At 43.0% G+C, this 18,610-nt stretch overlaps 1 protein-coding gene across 1 annotated transcript in view; it reads left to right on the top strand.

Annotated features, from left to right (window-relative positions):
* The window catches only part of si:ch211-186j3.6 (neural-cadherin), a 270,206-nt gene that overhangs the window by 205,137 nt on the left and 46,459 nt on the right, over nucleotides 1-18,610 (top strand). The window contains exon 24 of the mRNA XM_062989918.1: nucleotides 17,966-18,093. Within this exon, the coding sequence (XP_062845988.1) occupies nucleotides 17,966-18,093 (128 nt within the window). The remainder of the gene's footprint in view (nucleotides 1-17,965; nucleotides 18,094-18,610) is intronic.

The raw sequence follows: 18,610 nt of genomic DNA, 5'->3' as shown, positions 1-18,610 counted from the left end.
TAGTGATACGCTTCCTAAGTGTGTGTGTGTATATACGTATATTAGGGCTTTGTGCAGGTCACTGCTCATGTCCTCATAGAGCTTGCTTTTTGCGCAGGGGGCACAGCCATGCTGGAACAGGAAAGGGCCTTCCCTAAACTGTTGCAGCAAAGTTAGAAGCATATAATTTTTTATGTAACGCATGAATCCAGTAATTAGAAGTGAAGATGAGGTGAAGATGATTTCACATTTCAGAACCTCCTGATTTTTCATCATTTGCTGTCCTACACCTACACAGTTTGCCAGTCTCTCTACAGCTGCTTAAGCTTCTCACCCGTTTAAACAGTCATTGTCTGCTGGAGATCTGACTCATCCCGCCACCCTCGTCCTGATTGCTGTACTTACAAAGCATGAAAATGAAAGGCGTTACCGCGCGCTATACGTTCCAGCTCTGCGGCGTGAATTGTTAACCTGTTTTTAATCACGTCCTTATACATCCTTTATGATTGAAGTGCTTCGACCTAAACTGATATCATTTATACAATTCTTCCATTTAATGGGCTTCTACCTTCTTACGTCTCTGAGATTCTCCTCTATTATACAGCCACTCGCCTGCTTAGATCCTCACGTTTTACCATCTTTTTACCATCACTGTCACCAAGATCCGTAAGGCTTAGTTCACTGCACGATTTGCCGACAGGTTTTGGAGGTTGGGGGCTTGAAGTTCGGCTCGGTTGCTCGCAGATTGTAAAAAAAAATCTAGCATAATATGTGCTAAATATCTGGACCTGTCTTAAAGTCCAAATCTTGTAGTGTTAAAAAGGTTGTGACCAGGTTATGACGGCTACAGTCAATGAGAATGTAATATACAGAGCGATGGGAAACCTGGGGTAGGAGCTTCAAACGTCAACAAGCATAAACAGCTTTTATTATTATTATTATTATTATTATTAATATATTATTATTATTATTATTATTATTATTATTATTAATTATTAATATTATAATTTTAATTATTATTATTATTATTTACCGTACTTTTGCTTTATTCATTTATTATTATTATTATTATTATTATTATTATAATTTTAATTATTATTATTATTATTATTATTATTATTTACCGTACTTTTGCTTTATTCATTTATTATTATTATTATTATTATTATTATTATTATTATTTACCTGACTGGCTTAATTTATTATTATTATTATTATTATTATTATTATTATTATTATTATTTAACTAACTTTTGCTTAAATTATTTTTTTATTATTGTTATTTATTATTATTATTATTATTATTTAACTGACTTTTGCTTAAATTATTTTTTATTATTATTATTATTATTATTATTATTATTATTATTATTATTATTATTATTATTATCATTATTAGTAGTAGTATTAGTATTATTATTATTATTTACCTGACTGGCTTAATTGATTATTATTATTATTATTATTATTATTATTATTATTGTTATTGTTATTATTATTATTTAACTGACTTTTGCTTTATTATTATTATTATTTTATTATTATTATTATTATTATTATTTTATTGACTTTTGCTTTATTTATTATTATTGTTATTATTATTATTATTATTTTTTTTTTTTTTAAATGCTGAATTCATTCAAAGAGCTTAGTCCCAATATTATTTAAAAATGCAAATGAATTAAATAAATAATAATAAAGCACACAAGTCATTGGGTGAGTGTAGGAGGCTGAGGGGGTGGAAGGACAGAGCAACAGGGACTGTACGAGAGTAAAGAACCAAAGTTTCGTGATGGAACCACAATGTAGAGTAAAAGAAAAGTTTTCCAGCTCGTGTCATGTCGTGTTTGTAGCTGTGAATTTTCCTCACACGCCGCGTGATCGGACAGATAGACTATCTAAATTGAATCCGGCCCGTTCGTGCCGCGTGGCGTGTTCTACCCGCCGTCACCTCTCTGATAGAGTTCGAGGCCGCCGCAGATATACGGAGTACAGACGATCAGCGGGATAGAGATGAGTGGGAGGACCAGCAGAGGGGGGCGTGAGTGCTGAGTCACTGAGGACTAGTCTACACATAGAAGCAGGTGCTTGGTTTTATACACCTGTGGCCATGACAGTGATTGGAACACCTGAATTCAATGATCTGGATGCGTGAGTGAATACTTCTGGCATCATAGTGTATCTGGAAAGCTAGCTATTGTTGAGCATTGTTGCTTAGGACGCGGGTCGAGCATCATCAGAGCCGTAGAGAGCTGTTTATGTCTGAGAGGGCGCAACAGACGCAAAGTGTAAACGACTCTGCAGGGAGAGGGAGCGCGGCGGTGTCGGGAGGAAGACCGTGAGCGGGAGGGAAGGAAGCGGATGATGGATGATGAATGGTGACATGAAGGAGTGCAGACAGTTAAACGAGTGTTGCTACAGTGCGCCCGGGCGCATCAACCCCCCCCGTCCCGCCCCCCCGTCCCCCGTCAGCGTTTCACTCCATCAGACCCTATTATTTTCGGCTGTTTTTCAGTGCACCCTATTAAACCTTATCATTGGCTTAGTTCCTGCCAGTAGTGCGCCTCTCCTCTCCCTATTAAACACGGCGCCTCGGCTGCTCCGGCACTTCCGCCTGAGCCGCTCACTCGTGCTCTCTGTGCTTTTATTCTTCCTGTCTTTCTCACACACACCCACACACAGATGCTCTCTCTCACCCTCTCTCTCTCTCTCTCTCACACACACACACACACACACACACACTCTCATCTTTCACATACTTTTAGCATCTATTCAAAAGATGAAGCGTGTGTTATTATGCAATATGACTTAGAAATATGGAGTTATTTACATCATTTAGCCGACGCTTTTATCCAAAGCGACTTACAGTACTGTGACACTATACTGTCTAAGCCATTGAGGGTTAAGGGCCTTGCTCAAGGGCCCAACAGTGGCAACCTGGCAGTGGTAACCTGGCAGTGGTGAGGTGAACTACACCTCTGAAGCTTGAACTGGCAACCTTCTGATTACTGGACCATTACCTTAACCACTAGGCTACAGCTGCCCTACTGCCCTAATTTTAGTATCTCCAGTTACCCTCACTTGCACATCTTTGTACTGTGGGAGGAAACCGGAGCTCTCAGAGGAAACCCACACAGACACAGGGAGAACATGCAAACTCCATGCTCCTATAAATCGAACCCAGGATCTTCTTGATGTGAGGAGACTGTGCTACCCAACAAGCCATCGTGCTTGCCTGTGACTAAATACAGTTTGAGCAATTAAGGGGGTTAAGGGGTCTTGTTTAAAGGCCCAACAGTGGCAGCTTGGTAGAGGTGGGGCTTAAACCGGCAATCGGCACGGGGAGAACATGCAAACTCCACACAGAAAGGACCCTGACTGCTCCTAGGAATCGAACCCAGGATCTTCTTGATGTGAGGAGACTGTGCTACCCAACAAGCCATCGTGCTGCTCATGACTGAGTACAGTTTGAGCAATTGAGAGTTAAGGGTCTTGTTTTGGCAGAGGTGGGGCTTAAACTTGGACCCGGCACAGGGAGAACATGCAAACTCCAAACAGAAAGGACCCGGACCGCTCCACCTGGGGATCGAACCCAGGACCTTCTTGCTGTGAGTGCTACCCACTTAGCCACCGTGCTGCTCATGACTGAGTACAGTTTGAGCAATTGAGAGTTAAGGGTCTTACTTTGAGGCCCAACAGTGCCAGCTTGGTGGAGGTGGGGCTTAAACCTGCAACCTTCTGAATACTAGAGGCTGATCGGCTCATCATATAAGCAGCTAGTCAATTTAGAGCCTTTATCACGCATGAGCTCGGCACGTGACCTTTTCTGTTGATCACATTTATCTTTCTGTCAACACAGCATCCAGTGGCCGACGGGGCTCATGCTTTCCTCCCGTCCACAGACTTTTGACTCTCCATTAATCTGGACTTTTGAAAAGGGCAGAATTATTTATGCAGGTCTCTACGAAGGCTGGAGTTTCTTCTCAAGGTCGCGCAGAGATCGGAAGGAGGGTCGGAGCAGGACGAACGTGTCCAATCAATAGACAAATTAGACAGACAAATGAAATCCGTCTCTTAAGGCCGCGCGGGCCGAGACGTACGGTGGTCCCGCCTTTGTGTCGGAGCGCGCCTCGGGCTCTGGCGATGCACGCGGAAATGAAATGACATTTATCGTCCCGTGTGACGAGAGCGTTCAATCGCTTCACTTCTTAATCATGGAGAAGACGTGAAACTAATAATAATGAGCGGCAGGTCGATCTCAATGTCAAATTAGGCTTCGTGTTGTGCTTTCGGGGCGTCTTAAGTTTTTTCGGAGCTGGAATTGAAAATGAGACCGAAGATATTCAAACTAATTATTCAGAATTTCCCGACATTGATTTTATGAAGTTAATTTCGTAATACTAAACTTAATGTGAAGCATAAATCAACCCTGACTCCGGACTGTATTTATGAATGATGGTTTTATATATTCCCTCATTTCTTTAATCTAAGCGATTTTTCAAATCGAGGGGCCGTTTCTACACTTGGACTTTATTCGGGGGGCGATGGATGCGAGCGGCGTGTGAATGAATTTGCGGATTCCCTGGCACACACGTGTGTACCCCTTGACACACGTGATTGACTACGATCCCTGATAAACAGTAGTCGTTTGCGTGAGTGGTCGGACAGATCAGCAGAACTACCTGCGGACGATGATGATTCGGTGTGTAGATCATAGAACACAAACCAAAAACCCTCTCGCTTAGTGGTAAAGATTCTATAATCAACATAAAAAGCTCTTAGACGTGAGATTATGAGTATAGACGTGCTTTATTAGGCTGAGTCTGAGTCAAGTCACGAGTCTTTAAACTAGAGTCTGAGTCAAGTCACGAATCTTTAAACTAGAGTCTGAGTCAAGTCACGAGTCTTTAGGCTAGAGTTTGAATCAAGTCACGAGTCTTTAAACTAGAGTCCGAGTCAAGTCACGAGTCTTCAGGCTAGAGTCCAAGTCAAGTCACGAGTCTTTAGGCTAGTGTCCGAGTCAAGTCACGAGTCTTTAGGCTAGTGTCCGAGTCAAGTCACAAGTCTTTAGGCTAGAGTCCGAGTCAAGTCAGGAGTCTTTAAACTAGAATTTGAGTCAGGACACGAGTCTTTAGGCTAGAGTCCGAGTCAAGTCAGGAGTCTTGAGGCTAGAGTCCGAGTCAAGTCACGAGTCTTTAGGCTAGAGTCCGAGTCAAGTCACGAGTCTTCAGGCTACAGTCCGAGTCAAGTCACGAGTCTTTAAACTAGAGTCCGAGTCAAGTCAGGAGTCTTTAGGCTAGAGTCCGAGTCAAGTCACGAGTCTTCAGGCTAGAGTCCAGGTCAAGTCACGAGTCTTTACACTAGAGTTTGAGTTAGGACACGAGTCTTTAGGCTAGAGTCCGAGTCAAGTCCCGAGTCTTTAGGCTCTAGAGTCCAAGTCAAGTCACGAGGCTTCAGGCTAATTGTGGCGCTGGTTGTGTGTGTGTGTTTTCTTTAAACGTACTATAATACAATGCTAACCTTTAGCAATGGAGTGTGTCATGTTTGTGTTGGTGGATTATAAGCACAGCTGTAAATTTGCTTTGCTATTAGCTAGCCAGATGCTTATACAGGCTCACGATTGTGTCTGAGAAGGTTTCTCGATCTTTGTTGACCGGTTGAGGTGATTGCACAAGGAGCAGCTGATCACGAATCGCTACAAACGTCTGAGGGGGCGCACGACCGCCACAGTCCTCCTCGATCAGGGAGGGGATGAGTTCCAATTGGGCACGACCAAATTCGTGCTTTGTAACGAGCCTGGCGGATAAAAGCAGCTGTAGAGATATCCAGTTTCACCCAAAGTGGGCACAGATTTGCAGACGCCCGCTTCAAACCAAACCCAAACCCGTGGGACGTTTGCCAGCTACGCCAGGCTTCAGATATCGCTTTTAAACTCGGATCAGACCTGCGGCGTGATAAAAACCCATCCATAAAACCATCCAGCATTCCGTCCTGCCCGGCTGCTGATCCGTATAGACTAAGTGATCGCTAATGCTATTTGCCGGGTCCATATGGCGCCCGGTCGCTCCGGCTTTTAGAGCGACAGGAGCCGTTTTTCATGTTTAAGAGGGGAAAATACTCCGGAGGGTTTTAGGGTCTCCCCCCGGCTCTCACCGCACTGGCGCTGGGATTAATGCGCGGCGATGTCGAGAGGAAGCCGGTATGAATTAGGAATGAGGAGAGGAGCGCAGACAGGGTTTCGACGTGATCGCTGAGCGCCGTGCCCGAGTGCGAATGCGTGTAGCGGTCGGAGTACTCGCTTTTTGGCTGCGGGGAGGCTGTTTACACGGGCGTGAGATGGTAAAACAGAGAATCTGACACACACCGGAGAGACACATATCTAACTGCTTTCTTTTTCGTCTCGTCTTCTGTATCCACTCTAGCATCCGCAATTTATCAGCACAGAAAACAAATTCCAGTTATTATTATGTTTATTTTTACTGGCAGCTAAAGAGTCTTGAACAGTAGCATAATATGACCGCCACCACCTCGCTTCACAGTAGGTACAGTGCTGTTGGGCTCCAATTGACTCACGTTTGTCATTTCCAAACATACATTTAGTCATTTTTGATACATCTGAGCACAAAACGTTCCAGAAGCGGATTTTACGCTGTCTGTCTGGACGTGTTCTATTCTGATTGAGGTATATACATGGGCGTGTTCTATTCTCATTGAGGTATATACATAGGCGTGTTCTATTCTGATTGAGGTATATACATAGACGTGTTCTATTCTGATTGAGGTATGTACATAGACGTGTTCTATTCTGATTGAGGTATATACATGGGCGTGTTCTATTCTTATTAAGGTATATACATGGACGTGTTCTATTCTGATTATGTTATATACATGGATGTGTTCTATACTGATTGAGGTGTATACATAGACGTATTCTATTCTGATCAATGTATATACATGGAGGTGTTGTATTCTGACTGAGGTGTATACATGGATGTATTCTATTCTGATTGAGAATCCGTTAGCTGTAGTATATTATCACAAACTAGAAATTAGGAGGCCTTGTAACAAACGTAAAAGACATTATAGAACTTAAACAAATTATAGAAATAAACAAATAATCACAGCCACTATATGCAGAAAGTAGAAAAACACAATCTGTCTATAATAAATGTCACACAAAAAAACGGCAGGTGCAAAAATCCTAAAATCCCAAGTTTGCCATGATATATATATATATACAGTGTATCACAAAAGTGAGTACACCCCTCACATTTCTGCAAATATTTTATTATATCTTTTCATGGGACAACACTATAGAACTAAAACTTGGATATAACTTAGAGTAGTCAATGTACAACTTGTATAGCAGTGTAGATTTACTGTCTTCTGAAAATAACTCAACACACAGCCATTAATGTCTAAATAGCTGCAACATAAGTGAGTACACCCCACAGTGAACATGTCCAAATTGTGCCCAAAGTGTCAATATTTTGTGTGACCACCATTATTATCCAGCACTGCCTTAACCCTCCTGGGCATGGAATTCACCAGAGCTGCACAGGTTGCTACTGGAATCCTCTTCCACTCCTCCATGATGACATCACGGAGCTGGTGGATGTTAGACACCTTGAACTCCTCCACCTTCCACTTGAGGATGCGCCACAGGTGCTCAATTGGGTTTAGTCCATCACCTTTACCTTCAGCTTCCTCAGCGAGGCAGTTGTCATCTTGGAGGTTGTGTTTGGGGTCGTTATCCTGTTGGAAAACTGCCATGAGGCCCAGTTTTCGAAGGGAGGGGATCATGCTCTGTTTCAGAATGTCACAGTACATGTTCTAATTCATGTTTCCCTCAATGAACTGCAGCTCCCCAGTGCCAGCAACACTCATGCAGCCCAAGACCATGATGTTACCACCACCATGCTTGACTGTAGGCAAGATACAGTTGTCTTGGTACTTCTCACCAGGGCGCCGCCACACATGCTGGACACCATCTGAGCCAAACAAGTTTATCTTGGTCTCGTCAGACCACAGGGCATTCCAGTAATCCATGTTCTTGGACTGCTTGTCTTCAGCAAACTGTTTGCGGGCTTTCTTGTGCGTCAGCTTCCTTCTGGGATGACGACCATGCAGACCGAGTTGATGCAGTGTGCGGCGTATGGTCTGAGCACTGACAGGCTGACCTCCCACGTCTTCAACCTCTGCAGCAATGCTGGCAGCACTCATGTGTCCATTTTTTAAAGCCAACCTCTGGATATGACGCCGAACACGTGGACTCAACTTCTTTGGTCGACCCTGGCGAAGCCTGTTCCGAGTGGAACCTGTCCTGGAAAACCGCTGTATGACCTTGGCCACCATGCTGTAGCTCAGTTTCAGGGTGTTAGCAATCTTCTTATAGCCCAGGCCATCTTTGTGGAGAGCAACAATTCTATTTCTCACATCCTCAGAGAGTTCTTTGCCATGAGGTACCATGTTGAATATCCAGTGGCCAGTATGAGAGAATTGTACCCAAAACACCAAATTTAACAGCCCTGCTCCCCATTTACACCTGGGACCTTGACACATGACACCAGGGAGGGACAACGACACATTTGGGCACAATTTGGACATGTTCACTGTGGGGTGTACTCACTTATGTTGCCAGCTATTTAGACATTAATGGCTGTGTGTTGAGTTATTTTCAGAAGACAGTAAATCTACACTGCTATACAAGCTGTACACTGACTACTCTAAGTTATATCCAAGTTTCATGTCTATAGTGTTGTCCCATGAAAAGATATAATAAAATATTTGCAGAAATGTGAGGGGTGTACTCACTTTTGTGATACACTGTATATATAGCATCCCATCCGGTCATACACACACTGGCTCTGTATCGTGTGCTTTTTATGACATTTTTCATATATCTAATCATGCGTGTAGCAGGTGCAGCAGATAAAATGCCCGTCACGTGCAGCGAGTGTAAACACGACACTGGCGTACCTGAAAATACCAGCAGCCGAGCGTACGATTATATAAAAGCCAGAGCCAAAAAGAGACAGACATAGTCTCAGTTTCCCAGACCATCTCCTCCGCCGAGATTTTAGCATCATTGATCCTCGCTGGCTTTCAGCACGCTCACTCCAATTTCTAAAGCGACTTAAAGAGACATAAACTGAATAAAATGAACAGAGACGCCACATCAAAGGTTACTCAACCTCGGGAGATGCACCCAGACCAATTCCCAGCGCTCATATTTCATTCACAAAGCCCAAAGTCGACTTTGTACGAGATGACTAATCTAGCCGACAGTCTCTTTACTCGCTGAGGATTCCAGACTCTGAACTCTGTGCATCGGGGGGGATGTTGACTGCAAAGTATGGATGAAAATAATCAAACATCGTGGTAAGTTAAATAGAAGTAACTTTAATACTATGTCATCCTACTCGCTCCTGAAAAGAAGCCTGTTTAAATTCTTAGATGCCTTAAAATGCTGCCTACTGAGGTGCCTTAATATTAAACGATCCTTAGCGGTACAGGCAATCCCAGCATTCATTGTGGCACAAACTTTTTAGGGTTAGGGTTAGGGTTAGGGTTTAGGTTTAGGGTTAGGGTTAGGGAAGGAGGGAGTTTACAGGTGATAAGAGGTGTACGTAAGCCAAGCTATATCCAAGTGGGATTTTAATGGTAGAGCACAAAGAGAATACAGCGGCTGCCGTTTGATCTTCATGGACGCTGATATAGTGCGTGGCATTTGGAAATGTCTCTCACTTTTATGTGAAATCTCTCTAATGAAGACTTCACACTCGCACGGTTTTAACATTTGACCTGAAATTGTATAAGAAAAGTTTAAAGCTATTTAATCAGAAAGGAAACGGCAGGAGACATTTCATAATGGATTCTTATAAAGCACTCATTAATTATCAAATGAAGACAATTTAGAGTCTTTGAAGCTAATCATCTATCTGATTCATCTACCTGATTCTTAGGTGGGTGGTTAAGTTGGTGGGAGGTCATTTTGCCCTGCAGAATTTGCAGTTGAAGTTATTCAGCACGTTATATCAAGATTATACGATGTATTTCCTCTCCAGATGTCTTATTGCCGCGGCAGTAACATCCTGGCAGGGCGTCTAAAATGCACAACTGGCCGTGCCTGAGAGAGGGGGCTTTGATGGGGATCCTCCTCATTGCCACTGCAGTAACGGCCAGGCTGGGTGTCTAAAATGCACAACCGACCGTGCCTCGGAGAGGGAAGATTGACTGGGTTCCTTCTCATTGCCAGACTGGGCATCTAAAATGCACAACCTGCCATGCCTGAGCGAGGGAGGGTTGATGGGGATCCTCCTAATTACCGCTGCGGTAACAACCAGGCTGGGCATCTAAAATGCACAACCGGCCGTGCCTCAGAGAGGGAGGGTTGACTGGGTTCCTTCTCACTGGCACTGCAGTAACAACCAGGCTACGCATCTAAAATGCACGAATGGCTGTGTCTGAGCGAGGGAGGGTTGATGAGGATCCTCCTAATTACCGCTGCAGTAACAACCAGGCTGGGCATCTAAAATGCACAACTGGCCGTGCTTGGAAGAGAGAGGGTTGACTGGGTTCCTTCTCATTGCTGCTGCAGTAACAACCAGGCTGTGCATCTAAAATGCACAACCTGCCATGCCTGAGCGAGGGAGGGTTGATGGGGCTCCTCCTCATTACCACTGCAGTAACAACCAGGCTGGGCGTCTAAAATGCACAACCGGCCATGCCTGAGCGAGGGAGGGTTGACGGGGTTCCTTCTTATTGGCACTGCAGTAACAACCAGGCTGGGCGTCTAAATGCACAACTGGCAGTGCCTGAGAGAGGGAGGGTTGACTGGGTTCCTTCTCATTCCCGCTGCAGTAGGGCGACCTGTGCGGTCTGGTCGAGGTGCCTGCATGACGTAACGTGACTATGCATACTCGGTACGACTAGCTGCGAGAATCCACCACTGGCAGGTGAAAAGAAATGGCCAGTCACCGCACCCGTTTCACAGGGGCCCGAGCGGGGTCTGTGGCTCTCCTCGGCCAGAGCCACAGCCACGTTGGAAGACGCGCGCTAGAAATGATTCAAACAGCAAAACCGCAGTGACACAGACGCACCCTGCAGGCGTACGTATATACATATTTGACGTATCTGAACTTTAAAGCGCCTCGCCACCGTCGCATTTCAAAGGGAGCGCGGAGACGTAACGACTTCCTTGCTGCTCGGTCACACACAGACCGCAGCGCACGCGGTAAAACAGTAAGCAATGGTAAATATCTCCACAGCTGGGACGGCCGCGCTTCAGAAACCTCTCCAAATTACAGGCTGATATCGTAATGTGATATCGCGGAGGCAGATAACCCTGCAGAGGCGTCTGTAATTATAATAGCAAAACAAAAATATTAAGAAAAGTTTGTCTTTGTCTGAGCCAGTCGACTGGCAAATTAAAAATTAATGAGGCAACAGAGACTCCCCTCGGCTTTGATCTGTCAGACGGGCGTTCGGAGCGCCGGTGTCTAGCGCTTCTGCATTAATCAGTTTGGCCTTGACAGCTAGCTGAGCCCGCTCTGGCCTTTTGATAATATCAGTCGGACGTTTTTTCTCTCACATTCAAAAGGCTGCATTTATTTTCTTTGAAACTCTTAATTGTTCAGTGTTTTCCATCACTCACTGTCCTGTCAGGCTGCCTGACAGAGAGACAGCACAGCAGCGAGCACTTTTCTCTTGACTGAGTATAGTCAGGCTTAAATGTACTGGCACACTCTGGGACTGTCTGAAAACCTAGTGAGTAGGCGGCGTTTTACATCGTCCTACGCGCTCCCGAGAAGAAGCCTGTCTGAATTCTTAGACGCTTTAAAATGCTGCTACTGAGATACCTCATACTGACCGACATGCTGACACAATAACGACAGAGCTGCAAAAGTAATCCCAGCATTCAGTGCGGTACAACTTTTCTAACAAAGATTTGTAATATAGCGGACGGACTTCAATCCACGTTATTCAATCATGTTCTTCAATCCACATGTTCGTCAATCATGTTCTTCATAACACGTTCTTTAATCCTCATGTTCTACAATCCTCATGTTCTTCAATCCTCATGTCCTTCAATCCTCATGTTCTTCATAACACGTACTTCAATCCCTGTGTTCTTTAATACTCATCTTCTTCAATACACATTATCTTCAATTCACGTTCTTCAATCTCTGTGTTTTTAATCCTCATGGTTTTTAATCCACGTTCTTTAATCCACATGTTCTTCAATACGCATGTTCTTCAGTACTCATGTTCTTCAGTACACATGTTCGTCAATCCACATGTTTTTCATAACACGTTCTTTAATCCCTGTGTTCTTTATTCCACATGTTCTTCAATACACATGTTCTTCAATACACATGTTCTTCAGTACACATGTTCGTCAATCCCTGTGTTCTTTACTTCACATCTTCTTTAATCCACATTTTCTTCAGTACACATGTTCTTCAATCCTCATGTTCTTTATAACATGTTCGTCAATCCCTGTGTTCTTTAATCTACATGTTCTTCAGTCCACATGTTGGTCAATCCCTGTGTTCTTCAATACACGTTCTTCAATCCCTGTGTTCTTTATTCCACATGTTCTTCAATACACATGTTCTTCAATACACATGTTCTTCAGTACACATGTTTGTCAATCCCTGTGTTCTTTAATACTCATGTTCTTCAGTACACATGTTTGTCAATCCCTGTGTTCTTCAATACGCATGTTCTTCAATCCCTGTGTTTTTTAATCCACGTTCTTCAATTCACATGTTCTTCAATTCACATGTTCTTCAATTCACATGTTCTTCAATACATGTTTGTCAATCCCTGTGTTTTTAATCCTCATGGTTTTTAATCCACATGTTCTTCAATACACGTTCTTCAATCTCTGTGTTCTTAAATCCTCAAGGTTGTTGATCCACATCTTCTTCAATTCACATGTTTTTCAATACACATGTTCGTCAATCCCTGTGTTCTTTAATCCACATGTTCTTCAATGCCCAGTTCGCACTGGATTGGATTTTCACCCTGTCCAGTATGCAACCTCGATCACCATAAATCAATTCAATCATTTAAATGATGTCAGTTGTTGGTATGTTAGCATTTTAAACAGATAAAACTGGAACAGAAAAGATGTTAGGCCAAATCATTGTTACTGGTACAATTTATCATTTTACAATGTTGATATTGAATGGACAGTTTCCCCCTCGTTTAGCTGCTCCTGTACATAATTGAATAGATATTTATAAATTATAATTATTTGCTTATCATTCTGACACGTTCTTTATTCCAGCCTCCTTTATCATATGACAGCTACCAATCTCACGACACTTTCCCTCGATCCTGCGCCATGAATCAGGCTTTTGTAAGTCAGCTGAAGTTTTCCATTACTGTCTCTTCCCATTCTGTACGCCGCTCTGTGTCACTGCATTAATGCTCCACAAAAGGGGCAAATAAATGTGGGCACACGGCCTCTTACAATACCAGTCAGAAGAGCAATTTGTGACGGGCGCTGATGTTATACGAGAGGGTCTGGATCTGGATCTCAAGGGCTCGTTATGAAAGTCGTTATTATCCTAACCTCAAGAAGGCTGACCTGATATTTATACCTGGGGGAAACGTCTCAAAGACACTCATATTACAGATCACACCATATTACAGTATTACCGTAGTACACAACCCTGGTGTTGCTCTGAATACAGCTCTGGCAGCCGTGGTGAGAAACCTACTGACATTGGTCCTAGGAGGTACAAGCCACAAATCACAAATCACTGACAGGCTGTTGGGCAGCCAGAGGACATGAAAAAACTGGCATCAAACAATAAACAACCTACTGTGGCTCAAACTGCAGATCATTTTAATTCTGGTGATGAGCTGAGTGTCACAAACCCCATGTTCTTCAATCCCCATGTTCTTCAATCCCCATGTTCTTCAATCCCCATGTTCTTCAATCCACATGTTCTACAATCCCCATGTTCTTCAATCCACATGTTCTACAATCCCCATGTTCTTCAGTCCTCATGTTCTCCAATCCACATGTTCTACAATCCCCATGTTCTCCAATCCTCATGTTTTTGTTCTTCAATCATCATGTTCTTCAATCCTCATGTTCTCCAATAGTCATGCTCTTTAATCCTCATGTCCTTTAATCCTCATGTCCTTTAATCCTCATGTTCTTCAATCCTCATGTTCTTTAGTCATTGTTCTTCAATCATCACGTTCTTAAAACCCCATGTTCTTTAATCAACATGTTCTTTAATCATCATGTTCTTTAATCATCATGTTCTTCAACACCAATGTTCTTTAATCCTAATGTTATTCAATCCCCATGTTCTTGTTCTTCAATCATCATGTTCTTTAATCCTCATGTTTTCCAATAAACATGTTCCTCAAACCCCATGTTCTTCAAACTTTGTTCTTCAATCTACAGGTTCTTTAATCTTCGTATTGTTCAATCCCCATGTTCTTCAATCCCCATGTTCTTCAATCCTTATGCTCTTCAATCCCCATGGTCTTCGATCCATGTGTTCTTTTATCTTCTTATTCTTCGATCCCAATGTTCTGCAATTCCACACACTTCATACTATAAAACACTGTGAAAGGTCTCCCAGAAGAGTGCAGACTGCTACAGCTGTTATGGAAATTCTTTTTAATCATTACTTACATACTAAAATTCTTCATCCTGGCCTGATTTGGCCTGACTGCATGTCTCTGGAAACCAGAGCTTCCAGAGGAAACCAACATGAACACAGGGCGAACATCAGCCCCAAGGCAGCTGCCTAGTTTGCCTACGTCTGGATAAGACTATAAGCTAACAGTGAGCAAATCTCAACACTTAGAACCTTAAACTAGTGAGAAAATGACTCTCAAAAGTCCAGAATGAGTTCTTTTTATTGCTCCTATTGCTCTGTTGTAAAATAAAGTTCTTCTTAATAAAAAAAGGCTTTTATTAAAATCTTCATATAAAAAGAACAAACACTGAAGGTCAAATGACTCCTGAATTGAATCCTTCAACATTTGCACTTAGATTTTTAAACATTTGGTCATATTAACCTTCAGTTTTTTTGTTTTTTTTTAACTTGTCTGCTTTATGTCTGGGTTCCTTTGATTCACTCGGCACTGCAAGAATTTCTAGATTCAACAAAGTTTCCCTCAAGTTATTCTTTTCTCTCTCAAAGGATGCTGGGATATAATGGATCATCTCTCTTTCCTTCTGAGAGGAAGGATGCTTAAAGCCTCTAAGGTACAGAAATAGTACAGCCGTGGAACCAAGGGCGCCGCGGTAAAGCCGCTGTTGCGTAATTCACAGAAAATTCCTTTTTATCTTGGGTAGGATGTGTGCCACGGACGTCGGAATCCGGCGCTCTAAGCTCAGCAACGTGAGCAGCTCAACCCAGAGGTACTCCTACAGGGTTATCTAAAGTTCTGCAGAGCTTCACATCGAACCCTAGTCTGAACTCTACCAGGATATACACCGATGACCAGACAGTTGACTATTGTGAACTAGTGATCAGACAGTTGACTCTTGTGAACTAGCGACCAGACGGTAGATTGTTGTAAACTAGTGACCAGACGGTTGACTCTTGTGAACTAGTGACCAGCCGGTTGACTCTTGTGAACCAGTGACCAGACTGTTGACTCTTGTGAAGTAGTGACCAGACTGTTGACTCTTGTGAAGTAGTGACCAGACGGTTGACTCTTGTGAGCTAGTGACCAGTTGGGTGACTCTTGTGAACAAGTCACTAGATGTTTGACTCTTGTGAACCAGTGACCAGACGGTTGACTATTGTGAATTAGTGACCAGACGGTTGACTCTTGTGAACTAATGACTAGACGGTTGACTATTGTGAACTAGTGACTAGACGGTTGACTCTTGTGAACCAGTGACCAGACGGTTGACTCTTGTGATTAGTAATCATGATGTTGTCGGTTCAAGCCCCACCATTGCCAAGTTGCCACCGTTGGGCCTCTGAGCAAGGCTCTTAACCCTCAATTGCTTGCATTGTATTCAGGTATAATTGTAAGTCGCTTTGGATAAACTTTTGTGAATTAGTGACCAAACGCTTGACTCTTGTGAACTAGTGACCAGACACTTGAAGCTGGAGACAGTGCAGTTAAAGTTCAGTCCAGTGAACGTAGAAGAGCATGAATCATGACGCAGCTTAAGGACTGAAGAGGAGTAAGAGGTGGAAATTGCATTTAATTGAGTTTCTACTTCTGATTCACTTTTCCCATTTTCGCATGTTTTAAGCTGCCTGCTGCAATCTTCTGGTCCACTTTGTTCATCCTTTTTAATTTCCTAGGCATCTGGGCTGCTGATTATTTGTAAGACCAATAATTGAGCAATTTTACTGTTTTTTTTTAAGTGTTCAGGCTTTTTAGCAGCAGTCGTATTGTGAGTAAAGGAAATACACACTCAGTTAAATGAATTTAGTCAGTCTGATATTAAAAAAAAGCTTGGCTGCTGGTTACAATTGCTTTTGCTTTTTTGAAATAGAAGGACTATGTTCGTACAGCTATGTTTGTTACATTAGGGTTGGGTGGCATGACAATAGATACTGTGTATACAAACAGGATGAACCTGAGATATTTCATGTTTTATCTGCTCAACTTCATTTCATTTATTAATAAACATCCATTCCTGCATTTCAGACCTGCAACACTTTCCAAAAAAAGTTGGGACTGTGCCAAATCGGTGCGGATCATGATCCGCAGAGAGCTGACCGCGCAATCGAGCGGGACAAAGGCCGAGGAAAAGAATGTTGCCGTTCCTTTTCACCACACTTAAAAGATGTTTTGGCACCGAAGATACCAAGTGATTTAGTGTTTCAGCTTTTATTTGGTCCCCATTCCTTCTGGGGTCGTCGTAGACGCATTTCTTTTTGTTTTAAAATTCTCCACACGTTCTCTATTGGGGACAGGTCAGGACTGCAGGCAGGCCAGTTTAATACCCGTACCCTCTTCTTCCACTGCCGTGCCTTTGTAATGTGTGTAATGACGTCTTGAAGGCAGCACATGTTGCTCTAAGATCTCAATGTACTTTTCTGCATTAATGCTGCATCACAGAAGTGTAAATGACCTTCACCAAGGGCACTGACACGACCCCATACCATGACAGTCCCTGGCTTTTGGACTTGTTCCTGATAACAGTCTGGATGGTCCTTTTCGTCTTTGGTCCGGATCTGGAATTATGATTCGTCTGACCACAATACACGTTTCTACTGTGTGATGGTCCATCCTAGATGCCTCAGAGTCTAGAGAAGTCGACGCCGCTTCTGGACATGGTTAACATAAGGCTTATTTTTTGCACAGTAAAGTTTTAAGTGGCATTTGTTTATGTAACTCTGTATTGTAGTGCTTGATAAAGGTTTGCCAAAGTAATCCCTCACCCATGTGGTTATATCAGCTATTGTTGAGTGGAGGGATGGAGTCTGAGGGATGGAAGATCACTGGCGTTCAGGTTGAGCTTGCACCCTTGGCTTTTACGCACTGAAATTCCTCCTGATTCCTTGAATGGTTTAATGATATTATGCACTGTAGAGGGAGAAATATGCAAATCCCTTCCAGTCTTTCTTTGAGGTTCATTGTTTTTAAACATTTCAATCATTTTCTCACACATTTGTTGACAATCCGGAGATCATCTGATCATCTTTGCTTATCAAAGACTCAGCCTTTCCTGGATGAATGAAATCACATCATTATTTAGTTTTTTCATTTAGTAGATTACTAGCCCTAAATTGCTTCCGTCCCAACTTTTTTTTGGAATGTGTTGCAGGCCTGAATGCAGGAGGAATGCATTAACCAATGAAATGAAGGCAACCGATTGCATTTGGGATGAATTGAATCCAGCAGTTCATATTTCTACACTAATGTTCATGTGCATTTTTTGACGCGTTGTTGCCACTTCACTTTGCCAGCCTTGAAAACGTTCCAAAGATATTTCTGCTTACTCTTTCTGTCTCTTCTGTTTGTTTTTTTCCAGAGCTGATTGACGGCACTCCTACCCTAAAGATAAATCACGGCTCGGGCACTCTGGTTCTACAGTTGCCGGGCAACGTCAATGTGGCGGACAGACGGTGGCACAGACTGGACGTGAGGAGCAACAGCAAGGTGGGCATGTGTGGGCAGCACCGGGACCCGAGCTGAAAAACCACGGGAGGCTTAGATAGCTTTTTCTTTTCGGCGTTTAGCTGGTGCCAGGTCATTCAGCTCTTTGTGGTGGTGAGATTGGTGAGTGAAGGAGGCTGGAGGTATAGAGGATGTGCCAACACCTGTTGAGTGGCATTCAGAATTGGGACAGATTGAATCCACCTTTAGAAAGGTGCTTCATTCAGTCCTGTTTAGTTATATTTCAAAGGCTGATGGAGGAGCTTTAGGGATATGAGCAGCCTGCCAGGTCCGAAATATTGAAGTCCAGCACTTCTGTATGACACGCATTAGGGTAATTAATAGTGTTTTGCATAATTGAATCTGCACTGGCACTGGCACGTTGCGTTGTATTTGTAAAGCTTTAGATACAGACAGTCTCTGAATTATTAGCACCCTTGGTCAAAAAGAGTGGTAGCTTAAAAAATCAAAGCACCCTTAGAAGTTAGAAGTGGAAGTGAACAAAATGTAAATGAGACAC

Source organism: Trichomycterus rosablanca, chromosome 27 (genome assembly GCF_030014385.1).
Source record: "Trichomycterus rosablanca isolate fTriRos1 chromosome 27, fTriRos1.hap1, whole genome shotgun sequence".
Taxonomy (NCBI): domain Eukaryota; kingdom Metazoa; phylum Chordata; class Actinopteri; order Siluriformes; family Trichomycteridae; genus Trichomycterus; species Trichomycterus rosablanca.
This window is presented reverse-complemented; position numbering and strand designations above follow the sequence as displayed.